The 20,312-nt window shown below is 38.3% G+C and overlaps 1 protein-coding gene across 5 annotated transcripts in view; it reads left to right on the top strand.

Moving 5' to 3' along the window:
• Positions 1–20,312, top strand: part of MEGF10 (multiple EGF like domains 10) — a 107,458-nt gene that overhangs the window by 55,838 nt on the left and 31,308 nt on the right. For all 5 annotated transcript variants that reach the window (XM_075021559.1, XM_075021561.1, XM_075021558.1 and 2 more), the window contains 7 exons: positions 432–552; positions 2,436–2,572; positions 6,021–6,233; positions 12,262–12,436; positions 13,294–13,414; positions 15,779–15,942; positions 18,378–18,480. In XM_075021559.1, the coding sequence (XP_074877660.1) occupies positions 432–552; positions 2,436–2,572; positions 6,021–6,233; positions 12,262–12,436; positions 13,294–13,414; positions 15,779–15,942; positions 18,378–18,480 (1,034 nt within the window). The remainder of the gene's footprint in view (positions 1–431; positions 553–2,435; positions 2,573–6,020; positions 6,234–12,261; positions 12,437–13,293; positions 13,415–15,778; positions 15,943–18,377; positions 18,481–20,312) is intronic.

Below are 20,312 nucleotides of genomic sequence, written 5' to 3'. Positions count from 1 at the left end.
GACTGAGAAGAAGCCCTCTTGGTCTGGACTGCTAAGTAAAAGCCCCAAAAAGTAGCATCAGGAGCTTCTTCCTGGCCACCATGAAAACTGTTTGGCTACAAGTCTGGAAAACGGCGTTGAAACATGGAGTTATTTGGCTTTGTCATTCCAGAATAGATTTTGAGCTTTGTCAGTGACCACAAATGAGCACCAATCAGTGTAGAAAGAAATATCTTTAAGAAATAAATCCTAGATTGCCTGGTCCATTTCATTAGATTTGTTGCATGGATGCTTTGCAATATTCAGTGTGCATTTCTTTATGTTGGACTGCTTTCTGTTTCGTACTTTTGGCTGGAAAAGTTAACGATAGCATTAAAAATGAAGAGGTGGCTGGAGACAGGAGTCTGTGCCAAAGTAACGGTTGTCTCTGTTGTTTACCACCACCTCCCCAGCTGTGAGGACCTCTGTCCCCCCGGGAAGCATGGGCCGCAGTGCGAGGAGAGATGCCCGTGCCAGAACGGAGGCGTCTGTCACCACGTCACCGGGGAGTGTGCCTGCCCGCCAGGATGGATGGTAAAAACACTTTCTGAAATCAACACAAGCCCATAAAACTTCCATATTTGTAGATTTCGGGCAGTGTCAGAAAAGGTTACCAAATGAGGATAGCAAATGCAGTCTGCCTGTAGCCAAGAGTAATGAGAAACGTATTTTAGCATAAGGGATGGAATAAAATACTTACAAAACCATCTGTTACTGAAAATCCTCCAGTTCTGTGCTGCCTTTTTAACCATATCGGATTCTGGAAAGCAAAATACATGAATTGTACTATGACAAGGCAACATCCTTTGGATCTTGTCTGGAAGTCATTCATTTCTACATATAATTTGATATTATAGGGAAGTGACACCATTATGTATTTTAGCAGTGGATTTTGTGCCTGGTTTTCTATGTACAGTGTGCATGGCAAAACCCCCAAACCGTTAGATACTGTGTTAAATGTTGGTGATGGAAATGGGACATCAGAACTTTGACATTATCTTTAGACTTTCTACCCTTTTGTCAGTGGGTAGGGAAAGAAGAATTGACCTCGGAGCTGCAAGTACCCTCCCCTACTACCAGGCTGCCAACTCTGAGTTGGCAAATAACGGAGTTGGAAGGTGATCAAAAGGTTGGAAGGTGACCCAAGCCCAAATAATTTCTTTAAATACATTTGTAGATAATATTTATCAATAGTATTTATTAATAATGTTTTCTATTTAAGTGTCCATTTTGGGTGAAAATCCATATTTACTGAACTTTCAATTATCTCATGATAATTGAGATATTATATTGAGGTAACCTGTGCCAGAGATCAATTTTTCACCGACTAGAGAACATAGCTATAAATGATCATCTTTGTGTGTTTGAATAGCACCACTCACTTGGCTAATTAATGTGGATTATGGCGATTTTTACTTTTTATTCCACCTCATGTTAGAAGAACAAAATTATTGGTCATAGAATACAAATGTTTGCATAAATTCTTGACTCCATTTATCTGCTTAAATACAGCTAATGAAAAATGAGATAACATATGAAGCAGTGATGGAAATTTTATACTAGTGTGTGTCTTAATTAATAAATTACTCTTTAGCCTTTTGACTAATTTTCCATTCCAAGTAGTTATTTAAGCATAAGTCTTTGTTAGTTTTAGTTCTTTCAATTCTGTGAAACACAATTTTGTCAGCTTAACCTTCTTTACTTTTCATGTAAGGAAGGTTTAAAGTAGCCAGGTATAAATCCTGCAGTATCTTACATTGGCTAAAATACTTGCATGTCTTTTGTCTGATGAAATGCCTGTAAATATGTTTCTCTTGAAATGGCATCTTAAAATTCTTAAGAACTGATGGTCCCTTTACTACATAGGTGTAATTAATTCCAAGGATGTAAATAGCAGTGCAGAAATTCCAAACCCGTTGAAGGGAAGCAGACATCCTACCTAGGCTTTTAAGTTATGCTGCTTTAAATGAAATTACAAACAGCTTTTCATTTCATCAGAAAAAAACCTCCAACTTATCATAAAGTAGTATAATTGGGGCACTACAGCAATTGCCGATTTCTACACCACTACTCACTGGAGGGCATTTCCGGATGTCTTGATATATACTACTCCTGATAAATAAATTGGGAAAAGCTTGACATCAATTAGTCTTAAACGCCTAAGTGTTTTCACTGTTGCTTAGAGATAGTGTTGTTCATTAGCTTGCCTTCCAAAATGGAAATCCTAGAAGATTAGTCCTCCAGTGCTGAAACATACCCCACATTTAAAGCTGGAGAAGAGTCTGGCATTTCCGAGATCAGCACTAGATGAGTGACACAAGATCTCCTTGATCTTCCTTCATTACAAAACTTTATTCCTTGTCCATTTAAGCTGTAATCCCAAATCTAATACTAAGATTTTTTTTCTGCACATGCAGGGTATGGTCTGTGGTCAGCCTTGTCCTGAGGGTCGTTACGGGAAAAACTGTTCCCAGGAGTGCCAGTGCCACAACGGAGGGACCTGTGACTCAGTGACAGGTCAATGCCATTGCAGCCCAGGTTACACCGGGGAACGGTAAGGAAAACTTCCTTTTGCCAGGCTGCTGAACCTGCAAGGGGTCTACTACGACAAAGAAAGTTAAGAAGCTGGTAGAAAGCAGAATGAAAATACATGTGATATGATTAAGAGAGTCTTATGAAATGTCTGCCATGTCACTTAGCTGATGCTGCGTCACAAGTTAAAAGTGTCTATGTGATTACCCTTTTGTGAGGAAGTGCTAGGTTTCAGGATTTTCCTGCTGTGGCCCATGCTCTGGCAGTGTCTTCTGGGTCTTCACTTGAGTGGCTTGCAGAATGACGCCGTTTGGGTTATGGTGAATGGGTGAGAAGGGAAACTCTTGGTTTTGTGCAGATGTTTGGCAGCCATAGTAGCAAGAGAGTCTCATTTGGTTCCTCTTCAAAGCAAGCAAGCTGGAGAGTTGTCTCCTAAAGTATTTCATTCAAATGAAGAAGTGAAGTTTTTTTATTTTCCAACTTGATTGCTAAAAATCATCTTTGGTAGATTGGAAAAATAATATAGCAAGACATAATTTTTGAAGGCAGTGGAAAGTGATGAAGGAAGCATTCTGCATGTATTTTAAACAGCATACAACTCATTTGCTGAGGTCAGCAGCAGCTTAATCACTGGGGTCAGTCCAGGGAATCTCTGCCAACAATAGTAAGTATTATAACCATATGCACTTCCCACGCGAGTGTTCACAGGACATGGGGAGAGCTGTGCCAGACATAAGGGGAAAAAAACTCATAAAGACAAGAAAAAATTAGTCCAGAGCCATTTGGATGCCAAAATTAAATTTGCGTCTGTGAAGAAACTGTACAGAAAGTGGTAGATGCATTTAAAGAGGCACAGACAAGTCAGCAGGGAAATCAAAGGAATATCCATATGAGAGTCTACACACTGCACTACACTGGTGTTTTTAAAAGCGATTAAATTTTTTGTCTTGGAATTCAAATCTGACTTCAATCTGAAATGCCTTACAGGCTGCAGCATTTTGATCACTTTTTGCAAGTCCGAGCTCCCTCTTTTCCTGCAAAATGAGCTGTATTTGCAATTCTTTTGTTTTTCAAGAAACTGCAAGGTCAGGAATGGGTCAGAAGCAATGTTGTAGACCTGGTTCTTATTTCATGTCAGTGGATTGGCAAGGGAGGGAAGTGTGACAAGAAATGTGTGGGCATTGGCTGAGCTAGCATGTACATAACAGCAGCAAAAAGGACATTTTTTAAAGTGCTAAGCTATTCTCCACTTCTTGTGTATAGCTTCAACAGTATTTGACTTAGATTTTGGTGTGGTGGTGACTCCTGGAACTTGGTCATACAGCAAGAAAAAGAGGACTCCTAGAGCATGTAACAGTTTCTGGGTGATGTGAGTTAACACAAGAGAATGTAGTTCAAACTACTTTTATAATTCTTCTGCCTAATACTTTTTGATTGATACCTGTCCTCACCACAAAGTGGAAAAGGGTATTTCAGAAGCTGATGAAGATGCAATTAAAAAAAAAATAAAATTGCAAGGTTAAATTTCCTCTAATTTGGCTGGAATTCCTGATTGTCATTTGGAGAAAATTCATTCTCAGCTTTATTTGTTTAACTTTGTTAGGAAACATTTAAACAGGGTTATTAGCTGTATTACTATGCTACACCTTTGAAGGAAAGGGGATTTCATTGCTGGCTTCAGTCAGGGCAGAGTTACGAATACCTTGAATCTTCTGGATAACACTATCAGATTGAGGCAAATACTGCAGAAGCATGAAATGAACATGTGTATCCATTTTACCTCAGTCAGAGGGCTCTGCTAAATTCTGTTACATTTTGCAGTGCCTCATATCACGTGTCTTTGAAATTTTCCCATAATAAACCACCAATCATACAGTAAAAATACAAAAAAAGCAAATTGTATATGAAAAATGGAAAGAGACCACTGAGGAAATTCTTTTATAGGACTGGGGAAATGAGAAAGTTGTAAGCTGATAAAACCATTAATAATGTGCTGTCTTATCAAGTAATACTTTTGTACAATTTGTAGCTTGCTAAAAGTTGCAGGTGCCCAAATTGCAGAAGATGTTATGTACCCGATACCACCTGTTGAGTTCACAGCACACCTCAAGACTTAAATGTCAGCATGTTCTGGCCTTAAAGCTTTGGGATTTAGCTGTTTTGTCTTTTTGTCTATGTCAGCATAATTCAGAGTTTATAGGATTCTTGTATTGAAAAATAGGGGGATTTTCCCTGACACATAAGCTATGAAATGTTGTCATCCTTGGCTCTGAGGCATGAACCGGTTGAGGTGAGAGGTCTGGTCTCACACATGTAATCAAATGATTTAAGTGCACTTAGCGCTGGAACCTTTAGTAATGCTGTAGCAGTACTGGCATTCCAAATTTTAACAGTTCAGTTATAAAACACAGAGAAGTTAAAGCTGAAAACATCAAACTTGTATTGTATCTCTTAAATACATTGCCAAATGAAACTACTATCCAGAAACTCATTAGTAGATGAGTTGCAAGTTTTAGAAGCAGGATACTGAAAATTGTCTTTTAATAGTCAGGCCGGACAGCTAAACATACAGTCTGATCTTTAGGTTAAATAATGCCTTTCATATGTAAATCATCAAGGAAATAAGACTGTTAGCTAAAGTAGCTATCTTCTAAAAGCTTTGTGAATGAAAGAGGAAAAGTTTGGTGAAGAAGTCTCTTTAATAGGATATATTTTCCTTAAGGAGCAACAAAAATCATAGCTACTCTCCCATATAGGTTAAACTCAAGTCTTTACTAATTTTCAGTTTCATCTGTTAGAAAAATCAGATGAAAAGAAGGGGTTTGGGTTCCTGAAGATTTTCCCATGTCACCCCATGAAATTTTGAAGGGCAAAATGAACAAAAAAAATAGGCTTAGAATGAAATTCTGGAAAGAAGAGTATTCTGGAAACATCATGTGTTTGGAAACACAATTAAAAAATATTCTTATTAGAGACTGCTGAGTGTGATTGATTGCCAGGGAACTTCCTGGCCTGAGTGTCTGCAGGGGTGCGGTTGTCTGCTGGCTATTCACACTATTGTTAAGTGGAGAATCTAGATCACTTTAAGAAATTAGAGATGGATGGCTTTTGAAAGAAAATATTTGAAAATTTACTCCTTCATACTTCAGGTCTGATTTAAGAGGGTTTGGTTTTGCTCTGTCCTGAATGCAAAGGGCAGCGGTCTGTTTGTGCACATTGTCTCCTTTGTTGGAGAGAAGGAAGACCTTTTTCTGAGGAATTTGCAGAACCAACGTTTTTAAGCCTGTCTAGCTGAGCAGCAAAAGAAACCAGAGAGACAGGCTCTTCTGAATATGAAGTTATATAAATTCCTGCTCTACTTAAGAGGTGTTTTAGACCAGTATAAGAGATTCCTCATAAACCATTAAATCTCCAAAAGCTGTAGTTTATGGGAAATAAAACTATTTTTTGTTTGTTCATTGTTCTTACAGATGCCAAGATGAGTGTCCAGTGGGGACTTATGGAGTGCAGTGTGCTGAGACCTGCAAGTGTATGAATGGTGGGAAATGTTACCATATTAGTGGTGCCTGTCTCTGTGAACCAGGATACACCGGAGAGCACTGCGAAACAAGGCTTTGTCCTGAGGGAATTTATGGTCTCAAGTGCGATAAAAAGTGTCCCTGCCACATGCCAAATACCTGGAGGTAGGCTTTACACCCTTTAGCCTGTTTTCTTTTTCTATATAGAATATAGAAATCCAAATATAATCTGAAAATAAGTATTTCCTGATTTTTCTAGTACTTTCATGCAAACTGAAGCAGCTAAAGACTTGTAAGAGTATTTGGTATTTAACCATATCAGGAAAGAAAATATCAGCCCAAAAGAGCTTCTGAATTTTAGTGCTTGCAACTGTATTTGATCTTAATATTGACTGCTGTATTTGGTCTCTGACCCACGAAATAATTTCTAAGACAAAGTGTGGCCTTTGTCTATATTTAGTGCATAAATAAATCATTATATTTTTCACCATACAAAGTCAGTATACATCACACATCCTTTGCATATTCTGGTGTACTGTAGATGAGAAATAACTGAATTGAAATCAATTGAAATAGATGTATAGTCTTACAAGTCGGGCATGAGAGGAGAACCCAATTCTCTCTCTGTGTATACATATATAAGAATTGGTGTAGGTGACATTTGTATTTTAATACAAAATTTCCAAAGCCTTACCAGTTGTAAATCTAGGTTTCAAAAATACATTTTTTGTCATTTAAATTATTTTTCTAGAAAATTTTCTAGGTTGTTTTTTTTTTCCTAGAAAAAAATCTATTTCTCTAGAAAGCAGGTAAAATCTGATCCCTGGAAATCAAATGAAAATGTTTTTCCAATTGGCTTACCTTTTACCATCTCTCCTTATTCAGGCAGTACTGAGTCCTATTTTTTGAGTTTTCTGTGTCTTTGTGGATTTTGCAGTGTTCCAGCATATTGTTATGAAAATTTAAAAACTAGCTATTTGGAGACAAACTTTCAGCCATGAGGGAGGAACGTCAGATGTCAGTTGAGGCAAGCCAACATATTTATAGAATAATTCTGGACAGCTTTGTCTTGTTAAAAACCACAGTTCTTCTGATTAAATAATTTGGTCATTGTACATTCACTTACACTTAATTGCATTACTAATCACAGTACCTTAGATAAGGTTTTTGAGCATAATCTAACTTTTTGCTATTGAAAATAGCTGTGAAAGAAATTTGCAGAAACTGTTGACTGTTGCATAGAATGCTGCAGTATGTTGTATATAAGATGCACATTTCCTCATAGATAAAACAAAAGCCTTTAGTCAGAATTTAGCAGTGATGTTAAAAGCACTCAAGCATATACATGGAAATACCTATTCTGTTAGGTCTCTGTGAAAAATTACTTTGTGGATTGTCTGAGTTGTTCAACGTGCCTTTCATTGGCAAACCATGTGACAGCAAACTGAATTCTTTTCCCTTTCCATTCATATACTTTTACAGTTATGTGCTTGCACTTCTGTTTTTCCCATTTACTTGAAATGTCTTTTGAAAAAATACAGCGTTTTTGACATAAAATCAAGCAATTCATTCTCTGGGCAGTGCATTCAAGAATAAATGGCACTATAATGCTGACCCATCTAGCTCTCAAATTATGCTAGTAGACCAAATACTATTGTATTATGAATTACGGTTAGCTGCTTTCCTGAAAATCTGTCTGAAGACTGTTGTAGCAGCCTTATTTGACAGGAATGCATTACACTGTATAGTATTTCTGATATTACAGGGATTACTTCTGATTCATGTTCAACACAGCTGTTCCTTCATTTATATCGCTGGAAGACAACTTGTGGTCAAATCAGATCACAAATGTTCACATGTAAACACCAGCATATAGCTGGCCTTTTTTTGAACATTTTCCCTTCTGTATGACAAATCAAAAGGCACTTAACAGTCCTGTAGGTGCGGGAGCATATTTGCAAGGGCATAATGATCTGTGAGGAAAACAAAGATTTTCTTGACTTCACAAGTGTTTTTTTCATATATAGGTTCCTTCCCCCTTGGTCAGGAAGTGATTAAGACCACCACGTAACAGAAATCAAAGGGCATCTGTGTAATGGTATAGAAGACAAAGCTCCCTGCAGAGACTTAACGCTTTTGAGAATCTTTTGAGAAGCCAGTTGTGTCTGGCTGTCTTCATCTCTCAGTAAATATCAATCAGCCAGGAGACAACTTTTTAAGCACATCAGGGAATACCTTCATCCCTTACTTGCCTACCACAAGTACTGTTTGGGCTCGCAGTAGCCAGAGGATCTTCTTATAGCACTAACCCATTTAGCAGCAATGTAACAACCAATAATCCCAGGGCACAAGAAAGGGGGTACAATTCCTTCTTGAAATACACTTTGTGTGTCTGTAGGACTAGGATTCTGTTAGGAATTCTGGGGGCCTTGATATCCTAAAAGCTTTTTTCATCTGTCTGTGACCAGTACTTTAGGTATCCTACCTAAAAGCTTTTTTCATCTGTGTGTGACCAGTACTTTAAATATCCTCAAAGAGGAGCTGTTGATAGGCTTAGAGCCCTAGGTTATTACTTACGTTCTTATTATTCATAGATACAGAAATGAACTAGAGGTTAGTTAAAAAAATACTTAGCACCAAAAAATACTGCTGTAAAATATGTGTACATAAGTTGCAGTATTCAAGTATGTGTCTAGCAATTTTCTTCAAATAAAGATATAAAACCATTATGATACACTGTAGTTCAAAAACATATACATATTTCTGTTACTGTTTGATGATTGAGGAAATTGCATCAAAACAGCTTTTGTAATAATTTGTAATTTGCATTTTGGGTAGGCTAAGCTACAGGGATTTTGCTGCTGCTGTTGGTTGATGGCAGCTCCTGGGGATGAAAGGCAAACCCATCTTTGTTCTTGGTTGTATCAGCAGCCTTTATTAGATGCTTCGTAAAGGGTTCGTCGTAGATATACTTAAGAGATTTTATTCTTTCTGAAGGGTCCAGAGGACAGCAGCAGGTAACAGCCCTCTTGTGCCATGGTTATTCTCTATTGCATTTTTTGATAGATATATGAAAGGATTTGAGCAAGAGTGCAAATCAGAAACAGACCTCTGTTCTCTGTGACTAGGTGACACTATTGATTTTTCCGTTTTTACTTAACAGTCAAGAAAAAAAATAGAGTGAGTGCTAGGTGGCTGAGACTAAGACCACATAAAACACGCTTCCTCAGTGGGGTACAACAGCAGCGCTGTGAGCTGGTATGAGCAGACCCATGTGTCCCTGCCACTTCCATCCACAATTTGTGGGGCTTACAGAAACTTGTCATTCTGAAGATCTGGTTTGCAGGAATAAGTGAAAAAGATCTCAGTCTGCCTTCATCAATGTTGTCACTTCGTTTTGTACAGGAATGTTCCTCTAGCCTAAACCACTTTTAGACTGGGTTTTGTCATGCCTTTACCCAGGTGACACCTGATGATCATTCAGAAAACGGAAAAAAGGCAGACTGTAGCTGTGTATTTATCTAGAAGGTTTACAGAAGATATTTGTTACACCTGTGTTACAGCGTATGCACTGGTTTCAGGTTGATCTCCAAGCTAAATTTGAGATGTCCCTGTCTTTTTTTCTTGTAAGCTTTTTCTGGTGATCTTCCACCACTGCTTTACACCTGTAGGTAAGATCAACTGAGGTCATTCTGTATGACCATCTAATTTGGTATAGTTCAGGCTGGAATTAGGTTTTATTCATGACATGAGCTCTAATGGGGTTTCTTTTGTCTCAGCCTTTTTCTGAGATACATATATAGGGTCAAGTGGAATTTTATAGTGTCATACATGCTTAGTTCATAAAGCTTGGGTGTATTTTTAAAGTCAAGATTAGGGCATCTTGCAATTTTGCATTTTTCTAGTGGACTTGTACGTACATGTACAAGAGCTTTTCATGGAAATTTTATATTGCATAGGGTGCTGCAGAATTTAGTTGGGTATTGTAATAGTGAAACACCTATATAAATCATATGAAAATCATTAAGTTCATCTAAGTCCTTCAAATATATAGTATCAACTACCCAGAAGTATTTTTTTTGTCTCTGCACAGAGTAGGGTTGTATTTCCAGAAAGTGTGAACAAAAGACCAGGAATAAAAGCAGATGTACTGGCAGTTATCTTTCAATATCTCTTTATTTCCCTATCTTAATATATAAATCTTATTGCCAATTAAGCTAACTGCATGAGAACCCATCAAAAAGCTTCAGAAGTGCTCCAGCTTCCTACATCTAATTACAAATTATGGAATACTAATTTTGGTGTCAATCAATATATGTGCAAGTATGCCTTAGTAACACTCACTGGGGGGCACAGAATATCAATGCCTCTGCTTCATACCCGTGCTTGCTCATGCGTGTGGTCTCCCCCTCTCCTGAAAGGAAAAAGACCCAACAACAAACAATGCTGGGATTTATGTCTTAAAATGACAGAACTACTAATTTTATGTTGTAAATATATTCTAATTCATATCCTAATGACTGTTCAGTTGTGGATTGAAAAATCTTTTCATATACCCTGCCCTGTATACTCCCACTGATAAGAAACAAGGGAATTGGATCCAAATGCCACTGGCTGCCTACAGGAAGTTAATAGGGGACAAATCTGATTATCTTGCTGCATTATGTATTTTCATGATTTTGCATGTATTTTATATAAGAATAGTTCCATTTCAACTTAGTTCATGGCAGGTATACTTATAACTGAACAAAAACCCAGGACTGTTGACAATGAACACCATGAGTTTTGAAGGATTTCTGCATATATCATTTAGTTGAAAAGACCTTTCCTCTCACTTTGTGTACACCAGCTTAACTGTCCAAGAGATTTTATCTTCAAGAGCCCCAAATCCTTACGATGTTATGGTCTATACCACAATATATGGAGAGCATGATGACATTCCAACCTTTGTAATTCATACTTTCCTTGATCAGCAATAAGCTGTCAGTTGGTTGTATCTGGCAATAAGAAACTCTTAGTTTGACAAGAGTAGTCCTCCAGTCCCGGAGCAGTTGCAACTAATATTGCATTCCCTTGTTATGTTGCAACTTTTTCAAATATTGTTGTTACTTAAGTTACAGCACCTAAAAGTGCAGAAGGTATTTTTTCAAACTTTCAAATGGTCAGAAGAATACTGAGTTTCAAACACACCCCCACACAAGGAGTCAGCAATTCTTGCAAAATCAAGCTCCTGTCATGGGTCATTTAATGTGTCTGGACGAAGGCACATTTTTTTTTCCAGCACACTTAAAGGAACTTCACTTCAATCAGTGGCAGACAAATATGTTTAAACAGTCTTCCCATTGTAAATGTATTGGATTTGGGTATTAGGGCTTTCCTTTGGTGAGAATTAAGCAAGTGCTTTGTCTGCCAGAGTGCCACAGAGTACCCCATTGTGTCCACTTTTCCAGCACATATATTTCTGCACAGCTGATGATGTCCATTTGTTATGAGGCAACAGCTGTCTGACTGGTCCTTCAATGAAACTGCTGTTCCAGGTAGGGACAGCTGGTCAGCCACCAGGTATGGCCAACATACACTTTCCAAAAGGTCACTGCTCTGATGGTGTATCTGACTTCTGCCCAATGCAAAATATTTTGTGTCGTTCCCGAAAAGATGCCAGTTGTCCTCTTTTCAACCAACTATTTAAAGAAAAGAGCATGCTTGCTACTCATTGGGCGCTGTGTTATTATTTTGTGTTGGATGCCATGCTATTTTACTGAAGCATCACGTTTCTCAGATAACGTGCTGCTGAGTTTGGGCAGTGTTATGAAAATGATCCTATTATACTTGGAGTGGAAACCTAACAATACATTTTGGGGAATTTTGTGGTTTCATCACCTTAATATTTGTAACCATGGATATCTATTTTATGGTAAAAACTATGTTTCAGATAGGTTACTTTTCAACTAGCTTTCCATGTCCTCCCAAAATGTCTATATGTTGTATGGTTACATTTCTTAACTGGCATGCATGTATACATACCTATACAGAACCCTTTGCTTTGTGGTTTGGGGAGTAAAACCATTTCTATGCATAGCATGCAAGATCCTTTATGCAACCTATCTATAACAGCATTTTGTTCTCTGGAGAAAAAAAATATCGATGTCATGTTTAGTCCTGAATTATTTATCCTCTCATCCCCTCCTGGCAGCTGTCACCCTATGTCTGGGGAATGCTCCTGCAAGCCTGGCTGGTCTGGGCTCTACTGCAATGAGACATGTTCCCCGGGATTCTACGGCGAGTCATGTCAGCAGATCTGCAGCTGCCAAAATGGTGCTGACTGCGATAGTGTGACTGGAAAATGCACCTGTGCCCCTGGATTTAAGGTAAATAAGTCTCACAGTCCATTTTCGACTCCACTGCCTTTAGTTAAGTGCCAAATTCTTCAAGATGCCAGAGTGTCCTTTCTCCATCACAGTAAAAGAGAGGTAAGGATATTTAGGTACCACTGAGTGTGTTACAAGATAAGACCCTGAAAAGGCAAAATTTGTGATTGGTTCTCAGTACTAAAATGAAGCCAGTTTAAGAAAGAAAAGTTAGTTGCTTTATAAGACATAGATAAGAATGAGGGTGTGCTGTTGAGGTGTAAATAAAGGGAGGAACGATAGGTTTCAGTCATTGTCTTGATGCACCAACTCCTCATGCTCCATCCAGAGAAACTCTAGACAAAGACATTTGTTTTTACAGTTCAGGACAGATTATTCTGCAGCTTTTACATACGTTTGCTGTTACCTGTGCATTGGATGCTAATCTAACACAGAAAACATTTAACAGTATGACTCTTGTTCTAGGAATAATAACTGTGAAAACTTCATCCAAATTAATTCTTAAAAATATTTTACATATCCACATTATTTTCTATTAAACTGCTGTCTTACCATGTTTTGGTTTCATAAAGGGCTTCTTTATTACTGAAAATACTGTCCATTGATCTAACCAAGAGCTGTTAGCTATGTGACCTGAGCTCTCACAGCAACTCATGGGAAACTAATGCTTATTGTAGACTTAAAAACCATGAAGGACTCCCTCTCCCTTAAATTTGGGATAACTTAATGACAGTGTAGGACAGCCATGGGCTGTGTTTTCTGGCTTTTGTAGCACCTGAGTCAGTCTAGGTCATGTATTAGTAGTATTGTCCGAACCTCCTCAAATATTTTTTAGACTCTATTTTTGTGTAATTCAGGGTGCTTCTTGTGGTACTCCTTGTCTTTTGGGGACATACGGCGTAAACTGTTCGTCTGTGTGCAACTGCAAAAACGAAGCCATCTGTTCACCAGTAGATGGTTCTTGTGCCTGCAAAGCAGGTAAGTGTCTCTATAGATTAATTTTCTTTTTTTGTAATCATAAAGTGAAATTGAGTTTTTGAAGTAGAGAAGAAGAAAGAAACTTAATGAAAAGCAGACCACATTGAAGGCCATATCACTAGATACTTTATGCTTCTGCTGCTCTGGGAGGCGAAACTAGGAAAACATCTGCTCAGAGAAGAGTGCGTGTACCTCGTGTTCATGTTTCCTTGATGCAGTTCTCAGTGGGCTGGATACTGTTGCCGGGTGAATTACGAGTGTTTACTCTGAGATGGACCACCACTTGTGTCTGATGGCAGTGCAATGGTCTACTAGAAGGACTACTGTATACCATTTATCTGATGTCAGCTGTCCTAGTCAAAATAGCCTTGTTTCCCCTCAGCCTGGGTGAGCACACCTCTGGCTGCCACCCTTGCTCCTCTCAGCATCACAGAGACACAGGCTTCTTCCTGCCAGTTTAGCACTGACGTTGATACCAACTGGCAGTTTTTTCTATTTGAATACTCTTTTCCTCAGCAATTCTCTGACAAAACCTTGCCTAAACCCCTTCCCAGCCTATGCCCTCTACTGTTCCCTGCTTCCACAAGAAACTTTCTGAATCTCCCAGTATTAGTGTGAGTGGACTCACGCTCCTTGACCCCTCTGCCTGGCTCTCTCTTCCCAACAGTAATTTTGATGGTCTACGTACCTCCACCGGAAGCTGTATGTGCCTGAGCACCTCTCCATCTCCCAGTAGCACATGCCTTTGGCTGGAACAAAGATACCTGAGACATCCTCCAGTGCTGGTTCTGCAGAGATCTTTCCCCATATAAGGGTCTACAGGTCCACATGGTGTTCCTGTTCATTGCAGAATATGCTACTAAACTCCACTTAAAGATCTGCTTTTGCAGTACACCTGTTCTCTTTTTCACTTCTTCTGTGAGGAAGGATTTGAAGTCCAGCATCCCTCAGTTGTGATGCTGGGTTGCTGAGAAGAGAGGGGCTGTTGAATGCTCCCAAGCAAATCGTGTACCCAGTCCATGTTGTAGACACTGCTGTCTAAAAATGTTTTTCTAAAAATAGATGATGGTTGAGACGGGGGAAGTGTTAGAGTTACCTAGAAAAATAGCCACTAAACTTGTCAGGGACTGATACAATTAAATCAGTCGTGTAGCAAATGTCGAGAGTTTCCAACTTCTACTCTCACTAGAGACAGTGGAGCTGATTTAATTCTCTTAAAGTAGCTGAGTAGCTACTGCTAAATAGCTAGGTTGTAAGGAGAAAAACTATTCCTTGAGCCATGTATTATCCTATCTTCTTGTGCATTGTGCAGTTTTAATCATACTATGATGAAAAAGGACAGCAAATTGTGAGGTTAAACTAAACCCAGATACTTGTCGTGTAAATGAAGGAAATTTATAAATCCTGGAAAGTCACTTGAGACAAAGTGTCTCAATTTTCTAGCTAGAATAGTATAACATTTTTTCTTGAAATGACCCCTAAATTCAAAGTTATCAATCCAGGGCACAAGGCAGCTTCATTTCTATACATGTGTTTTGCATAGGCTATTGATTAAGCTTGGTGCAGAATTATTTTTCCCTTCGCTTACTGTAAACAAGGTACAAAATTAGAAACTTGGCTTGTGTCATTGCTGATGATAATGTATGACTAGCTCACGCCGTTTCTCTTGTATCCAATAGGTGATCACATTTTTAAAAATCTATTTACATTTCTGTCTATCCAGTGCACAGTCTACGAATCATTGCTATCAGGCATAATCAGTTGTGAATGCTGCATTTTAGAACCATTTTCCCTTACATTCTTTTTTGTATTTGAAGAGAAGCACAAAAATAATCTAAAAGGTCTTCTGCGTATCCTTGGAGAAATCTGATTTATACACTACTTTTATGTTTTCACTGTTTTTTTCTGTCTAAGATTTCTGTTAAAACCATATTGCAGAACTCTCTGTATTGAACACTGGTGGAAGAATTATGAAAGCAGCAGCTTAAGTCTAGGGAAAATATTCTTTATTTCTTATATTCAGGCTATGCCTTAAAACTTTCGGTATAGTTTAGTCCTTCTCAGTGAAATTTCAAGGTGTCTCTGTTTTCATTTCAGATTTCCCATCAATTGCTTTTGTATGTTAGCATGGCACCCATCTGCAAATGTGTGCTGTGCACAGATGTTACAAGGTGCCCTTGAGCACCTTTGTTCAAACCCCAACAAGTCCTCAGCTGAAATTGCTGATACTAGCCTGTAGTTAACGTTAGCCCGGTATTGTGCATCTCTGAGAGATGCCACATGGTAGGCGGAGGGAAACATGTCCTCAGAGAGGAATGGGGGAAAACCTGATTAATTTGTCACTTTAATTCTTATACTTGGCAGGTTGGCATGGTGTAGATTGCTCAATAAATTGTCCCAGCGGTACCTGGGGACTTGGCTGTAACTTAACTTGCCAGTGTCTTAACGGAGGGGCTTGCAATGCTCTGGATGGAACCTGTACCTGTGCCCCAGGCTGGAGAGGAGAAAAATGCGAACTCCCTTGCCAGGTAGTTTAATAATTTCACTGATTTTTGCACTGTAGGATAATACTGGGCAGGAGGACACTCCTGACATTCTTATGACTTCATGGGGATAAGTCCCTAAGGAACACTGCACCTGATAGCCCATATACGACTGAGTTCAAGATCAGGAACATGCACAAACAATTCTTCTGGAAGAATTCTGCTGTGCAGCACACCAAAGAACACAAAAAATGACTACACAAAATGAAGATACACAGATGAACACTTTTTCTGCTTTCATACTTTAAAGTTGGACCTGAAACTTTTCACCAGCTCCTTTAGAATTTCTTGAAAAACACAGATATATTACAATATAATGGTGAAGGAATCACCTGAACTGAACATAAACCTTGTAGATTCCCCTCCCATATCACATTCAAGCTTCTGTCATTTCGGACTAGCTCTACTGAGCAATAACATGATAGGAATAGCTGAACTACAAAGTAAGACTGGAAACCATGCCTCTGTTTTGAATGAAAATTTGTTCTGTTGAACTGCTCTTGGAATACTCGGAAGTGATTTTTTGGGCGTTGTTTTTGCTTTTAAGATGAGGCATAGCATACACTATATAGTGAGTAAAGTGGCAAACAAGTTCTAAAATTTTCTGGAAAGCTGATTAGAGTACCATCTGTGCACGTTTATGCAGTGCATGTCCATCAGAAGACTAATTTTTCTTTTTTCTAAAGAAGCTTTATTTATCACTTAGTGTCTGATTCTGAAGGATGATGAGATCTCCCAAGCTCCATTAGCTCTTCCAAAACTGACTTATTAAAAAAGATAGGTATTGCTTCATGGCATTTGCTTCACCGTTCCAAATATAGCAAAATAATGCTTAAAAGCATTTCTATATCAGATAATTTAGCATGCCCATGCTCATTGTCTTGCTCTTGCTCTCTCTGTGTCAAATGATGTCCACAAGCATTTACATATTTAAAATGCATGTTCTGCCTCAAAATTCCAGAGCAGGAGAATAAACAGAAAACTAATTCAAATGTGTCCAGTGTTGTCTGATTTTTTTCTTGTTTCAGCAGACAGTTTATTTAAATCAATCTATTTCAATTTGTTTCAATAACTTCAGAAAATTAATATCACTGCCCAGGTTGTTGCTCAATATTTGACTGAAGTTTGGACTCCAGTCCAAAAGGACCACTTTTCAACAACATATTCAAGGACTTCCTTTCTTTCCAAATCTGATTATATGCAAAGGAAATTCTTAATCTTTTCTTTTTTTCCATATAAAAATGTATTGTTGAATTGAGCAAAAGGCTCCTTATAAACAAGTAGTGTAAGATTTTGTTCTACTTTAGACTTGAAAGACTGGGTATTGAATAGCTAAATCCTGTGGAACTCAGTAGAAATGTAGGCATGAACATCAAAGAACAGCAGATGAATTTTCATATAGGTTTTATTCTGATTTTTAGTGTGACTGAGAACAATTTTTTGCCTCAAATTTAAATGATTGGGTTTTAAATCTGACATGCTTTTTCCTTTTTTGCCTTTGGTGTGGGTAACCCCACAGCCAAAACCTGACTTTTTCCATGTTTTTTAATTTGGTTTGTAAAGATTTTGCACTTTTCAGTTCCACAGATTGATTTTTGTATGGAATTACCCCCAAATGTATGTGCCACCTTCTACGGAAGAAGATGAAAAGGCAAATTCAAATGTTTAGAAGTAGCTCCATGAAAATCAGCTGTGCCCTTTTGGCACAGCTGAATACACCAAGAGGAATGTTCAACTTGTAACTTTATTTTCTCTTGTTGGTTCAAAAAATGTTGCATAGTGAAATAATAGTTTTGTTTTGTGTACTGTCTCATAGCCAAAGAGCTTCTCTTTTTAACATAGTATATGCTGTAGTGCAGAGGGAAGGATGTTTAATCAAGAGAGTGATACGGTTTGCATTGTTTATGCAATAAACTTCACACTGAAGATGTATTTTAATATAATGTTTTACTATCCTTTTTTAGAAATTGTGGCTCTGTGTGGTATCCTTTTTGACCAATACATAAAGACCTCAGGATCTGAGACAGAAAGGAGACTGAATTGCTTTCCCATCAAGGGACTCGCAGGTCTTGGAGTAGGAACTCAGCTGTAAGGGAAATTAGAGGGACAGTACAAGAAAGCCTTCACTGCAGCCTCTGATAGTGTAGGTTACTGTGTTCTGAAACACCATCTCCAGCTCCATTAGTCTGGGATTTTTCAAGGGAATGTAATTAATTCTTTATCATCCCCTCTTAAATGAAAGACTGAAAAAGTAGGACCCTAAAATGTTCCAAAAGACAGAAGCTTTTTATATTAAGAAAGCAGATTACGGATTCAGGAGAGATCTGTGGTTGCTTTTTGAGGCAGGACTGACCAGAACTTGTTCTCTTCTAACTACAAGTTGTCATCATCTCTGGGTTGTTTTTTTTTTGTTGCCACAGGACGGCACGTATGGTATGGATTGCGCTGAACGCTGTGACTGCAGCCACGCAGATGGTTGTCATCCCACCACGGGTTACTGTCGCTGTCTGCCGGGATGGTCAGGTACAAAAGAGACTGTTGTGAAGGTCAATGAGAGTTTACATTATGGTGGGACTTGGTCTTGCCTTTCGATTTTGTGGGTAGAGGAGGAGTATGTGGGGTTGGAAGGAGAAAAGGGCCAATTCTGTGGGTGCTGTGTCCCTTCTGTGATTCACAAGTGTGGAAACTTTGTTGAGCGTGGGATCTGCAGAAAACTGGGAATAGAAGGGGAAATCTTAAAACTTGGGTGCCTCCTCAGTATGATTCCTTATGAAACTGGTGAATAGCTGTAAATATTCAAGGCTGTGTTGGCAGCTTTGATAGGTAAAGCATCGCATCCAGGAACTTAAAAAGCTTTGCTCAGGTAGCCAAGAAGAGGATAAATTGTGCAGAAGCTGTGCTGCCATTTCTCAAACTTTTGTGAAAATTACGTTTCTCTGCACATACTTAGTTCTGTGTGAAAATTGTTGCACTTTTTTCAGAGTTTCTCCAGCATTTCCATGGTTTCAAGAACTATATATTTAATTATTTATCAAAATTTGTGTTTGGGACTGTTGTTGTACTCTCTCGTTTGTGGAAAGCAAGATTTTTTGAAAATATGACAAAACTATGCAGAAGGGCAAGCTATCATGAAATGTTCCCTTTTTCTCTAGGAAGTAGTTTTAGTTCTCACATAGATTTTTAAGTTCCAAATTTTGGGAAAACTTGGGAAGACTCTTCCATCTTCAGTAAGGATTAATTGACACTATAAGTTTGCCCCTCTTGGAGTGTTCTGGGCTTTGTGTCTCACTGTGATACTGTAGTTTTGCGAGGGTCAGGCTTCATGTTACCTGCCTATATGGACTCCTTCCATTTAATAATGGGAAGTCAGCATGAAAAACACACCTTAAATGAACAAAGCATGTTTCAGCTGTGAAATGGAGATTTTTTTTTTTGTGATTTCTGGTAGAACCTAGTATTATTTATTATCCACTCATTTATAAGTTAATATTTTTCCTAACTGACTGCCAGGTTCATGATATAACTGTTTTCTTTTTTCTTTGGTGCTTTCAGACATAGTAGATGGAGGTGAGCAGACAGTCTGCAGCAAGTAATTTATTTGACAAGTTTAGCAAATCATTGTGCTCACAAAAGTTTGTATAGCACTTATGACTTCCTCAAATAGAGCCTTTACTGAGTTTTTTCCAAAACTTTGATTTTTATATGCCTTTTTTTGGTAGCTCTGTAGATGGATCACAGGCATTTTGTTCAAAGTACCTAACGCTCTGTGTCTACAGTTCAGGTTGACTAGTTGCAGTTGATTACAGCTTACCTGGTGTTTTTTCTACTCTCTGTTCTGATAAACACGACTTTTATTATTATTGGGGGGGTGGGGAGGTGTAGGAAGTGGAAATCTGTAGTGTATACAGAACCCCTTTAATATTTGTGCAATTTGTCTGTATATTAAGCTTCTGCCAAGTTCTTTGAGAAGGCCTGTCTCACTGTTGTGTCTTCCTGTTGTCGCCCTTTTTGGTGTGAAGGAGAAAGGCTTCCAGAGCCAGCACTCACCTAACTGAGTCAGGAGTTTGTTGGTTTTATTTTCTTGCCACAAACTGCAGTGTGACTTACCATCACCCACTCAGATAACACTGGGAAATGACTACCACAAGAGTGCAAAAATAATTAAAGTTATTTGAGCAAATTATGAAAAAATACTATTAGCCTTATGCCATCTATTGCTGTTTTGTGAGACACTACTTTGTGTTTATTTTGTTATGATGTTAATGGCCTTTGATGACTGTTCTTACTTTCAGGTAGTTTCAAGTAATTTTGTGTGTGTGTTTGGACGCACTTTCTCAAACTTATATTTGGATCTG

This window comes from Buteo buteo, chromosome Z (assembly GCF_964188355.1).
Source record: "Buteo buteo chromosome Z, bButBut1.hap1.1, whole genome shotgun sequence".
Taxonomy (NCBI): Eukaryota; Metazoa; Chordata; class Aves; order Accipitriformes; family Accipitridae; genus Buteo; species Buteo buteo.
Note: the sequence above shows the minus strand (reverse complement) of the source record. Positions and strands in the feature narration are given on the sequence as shown.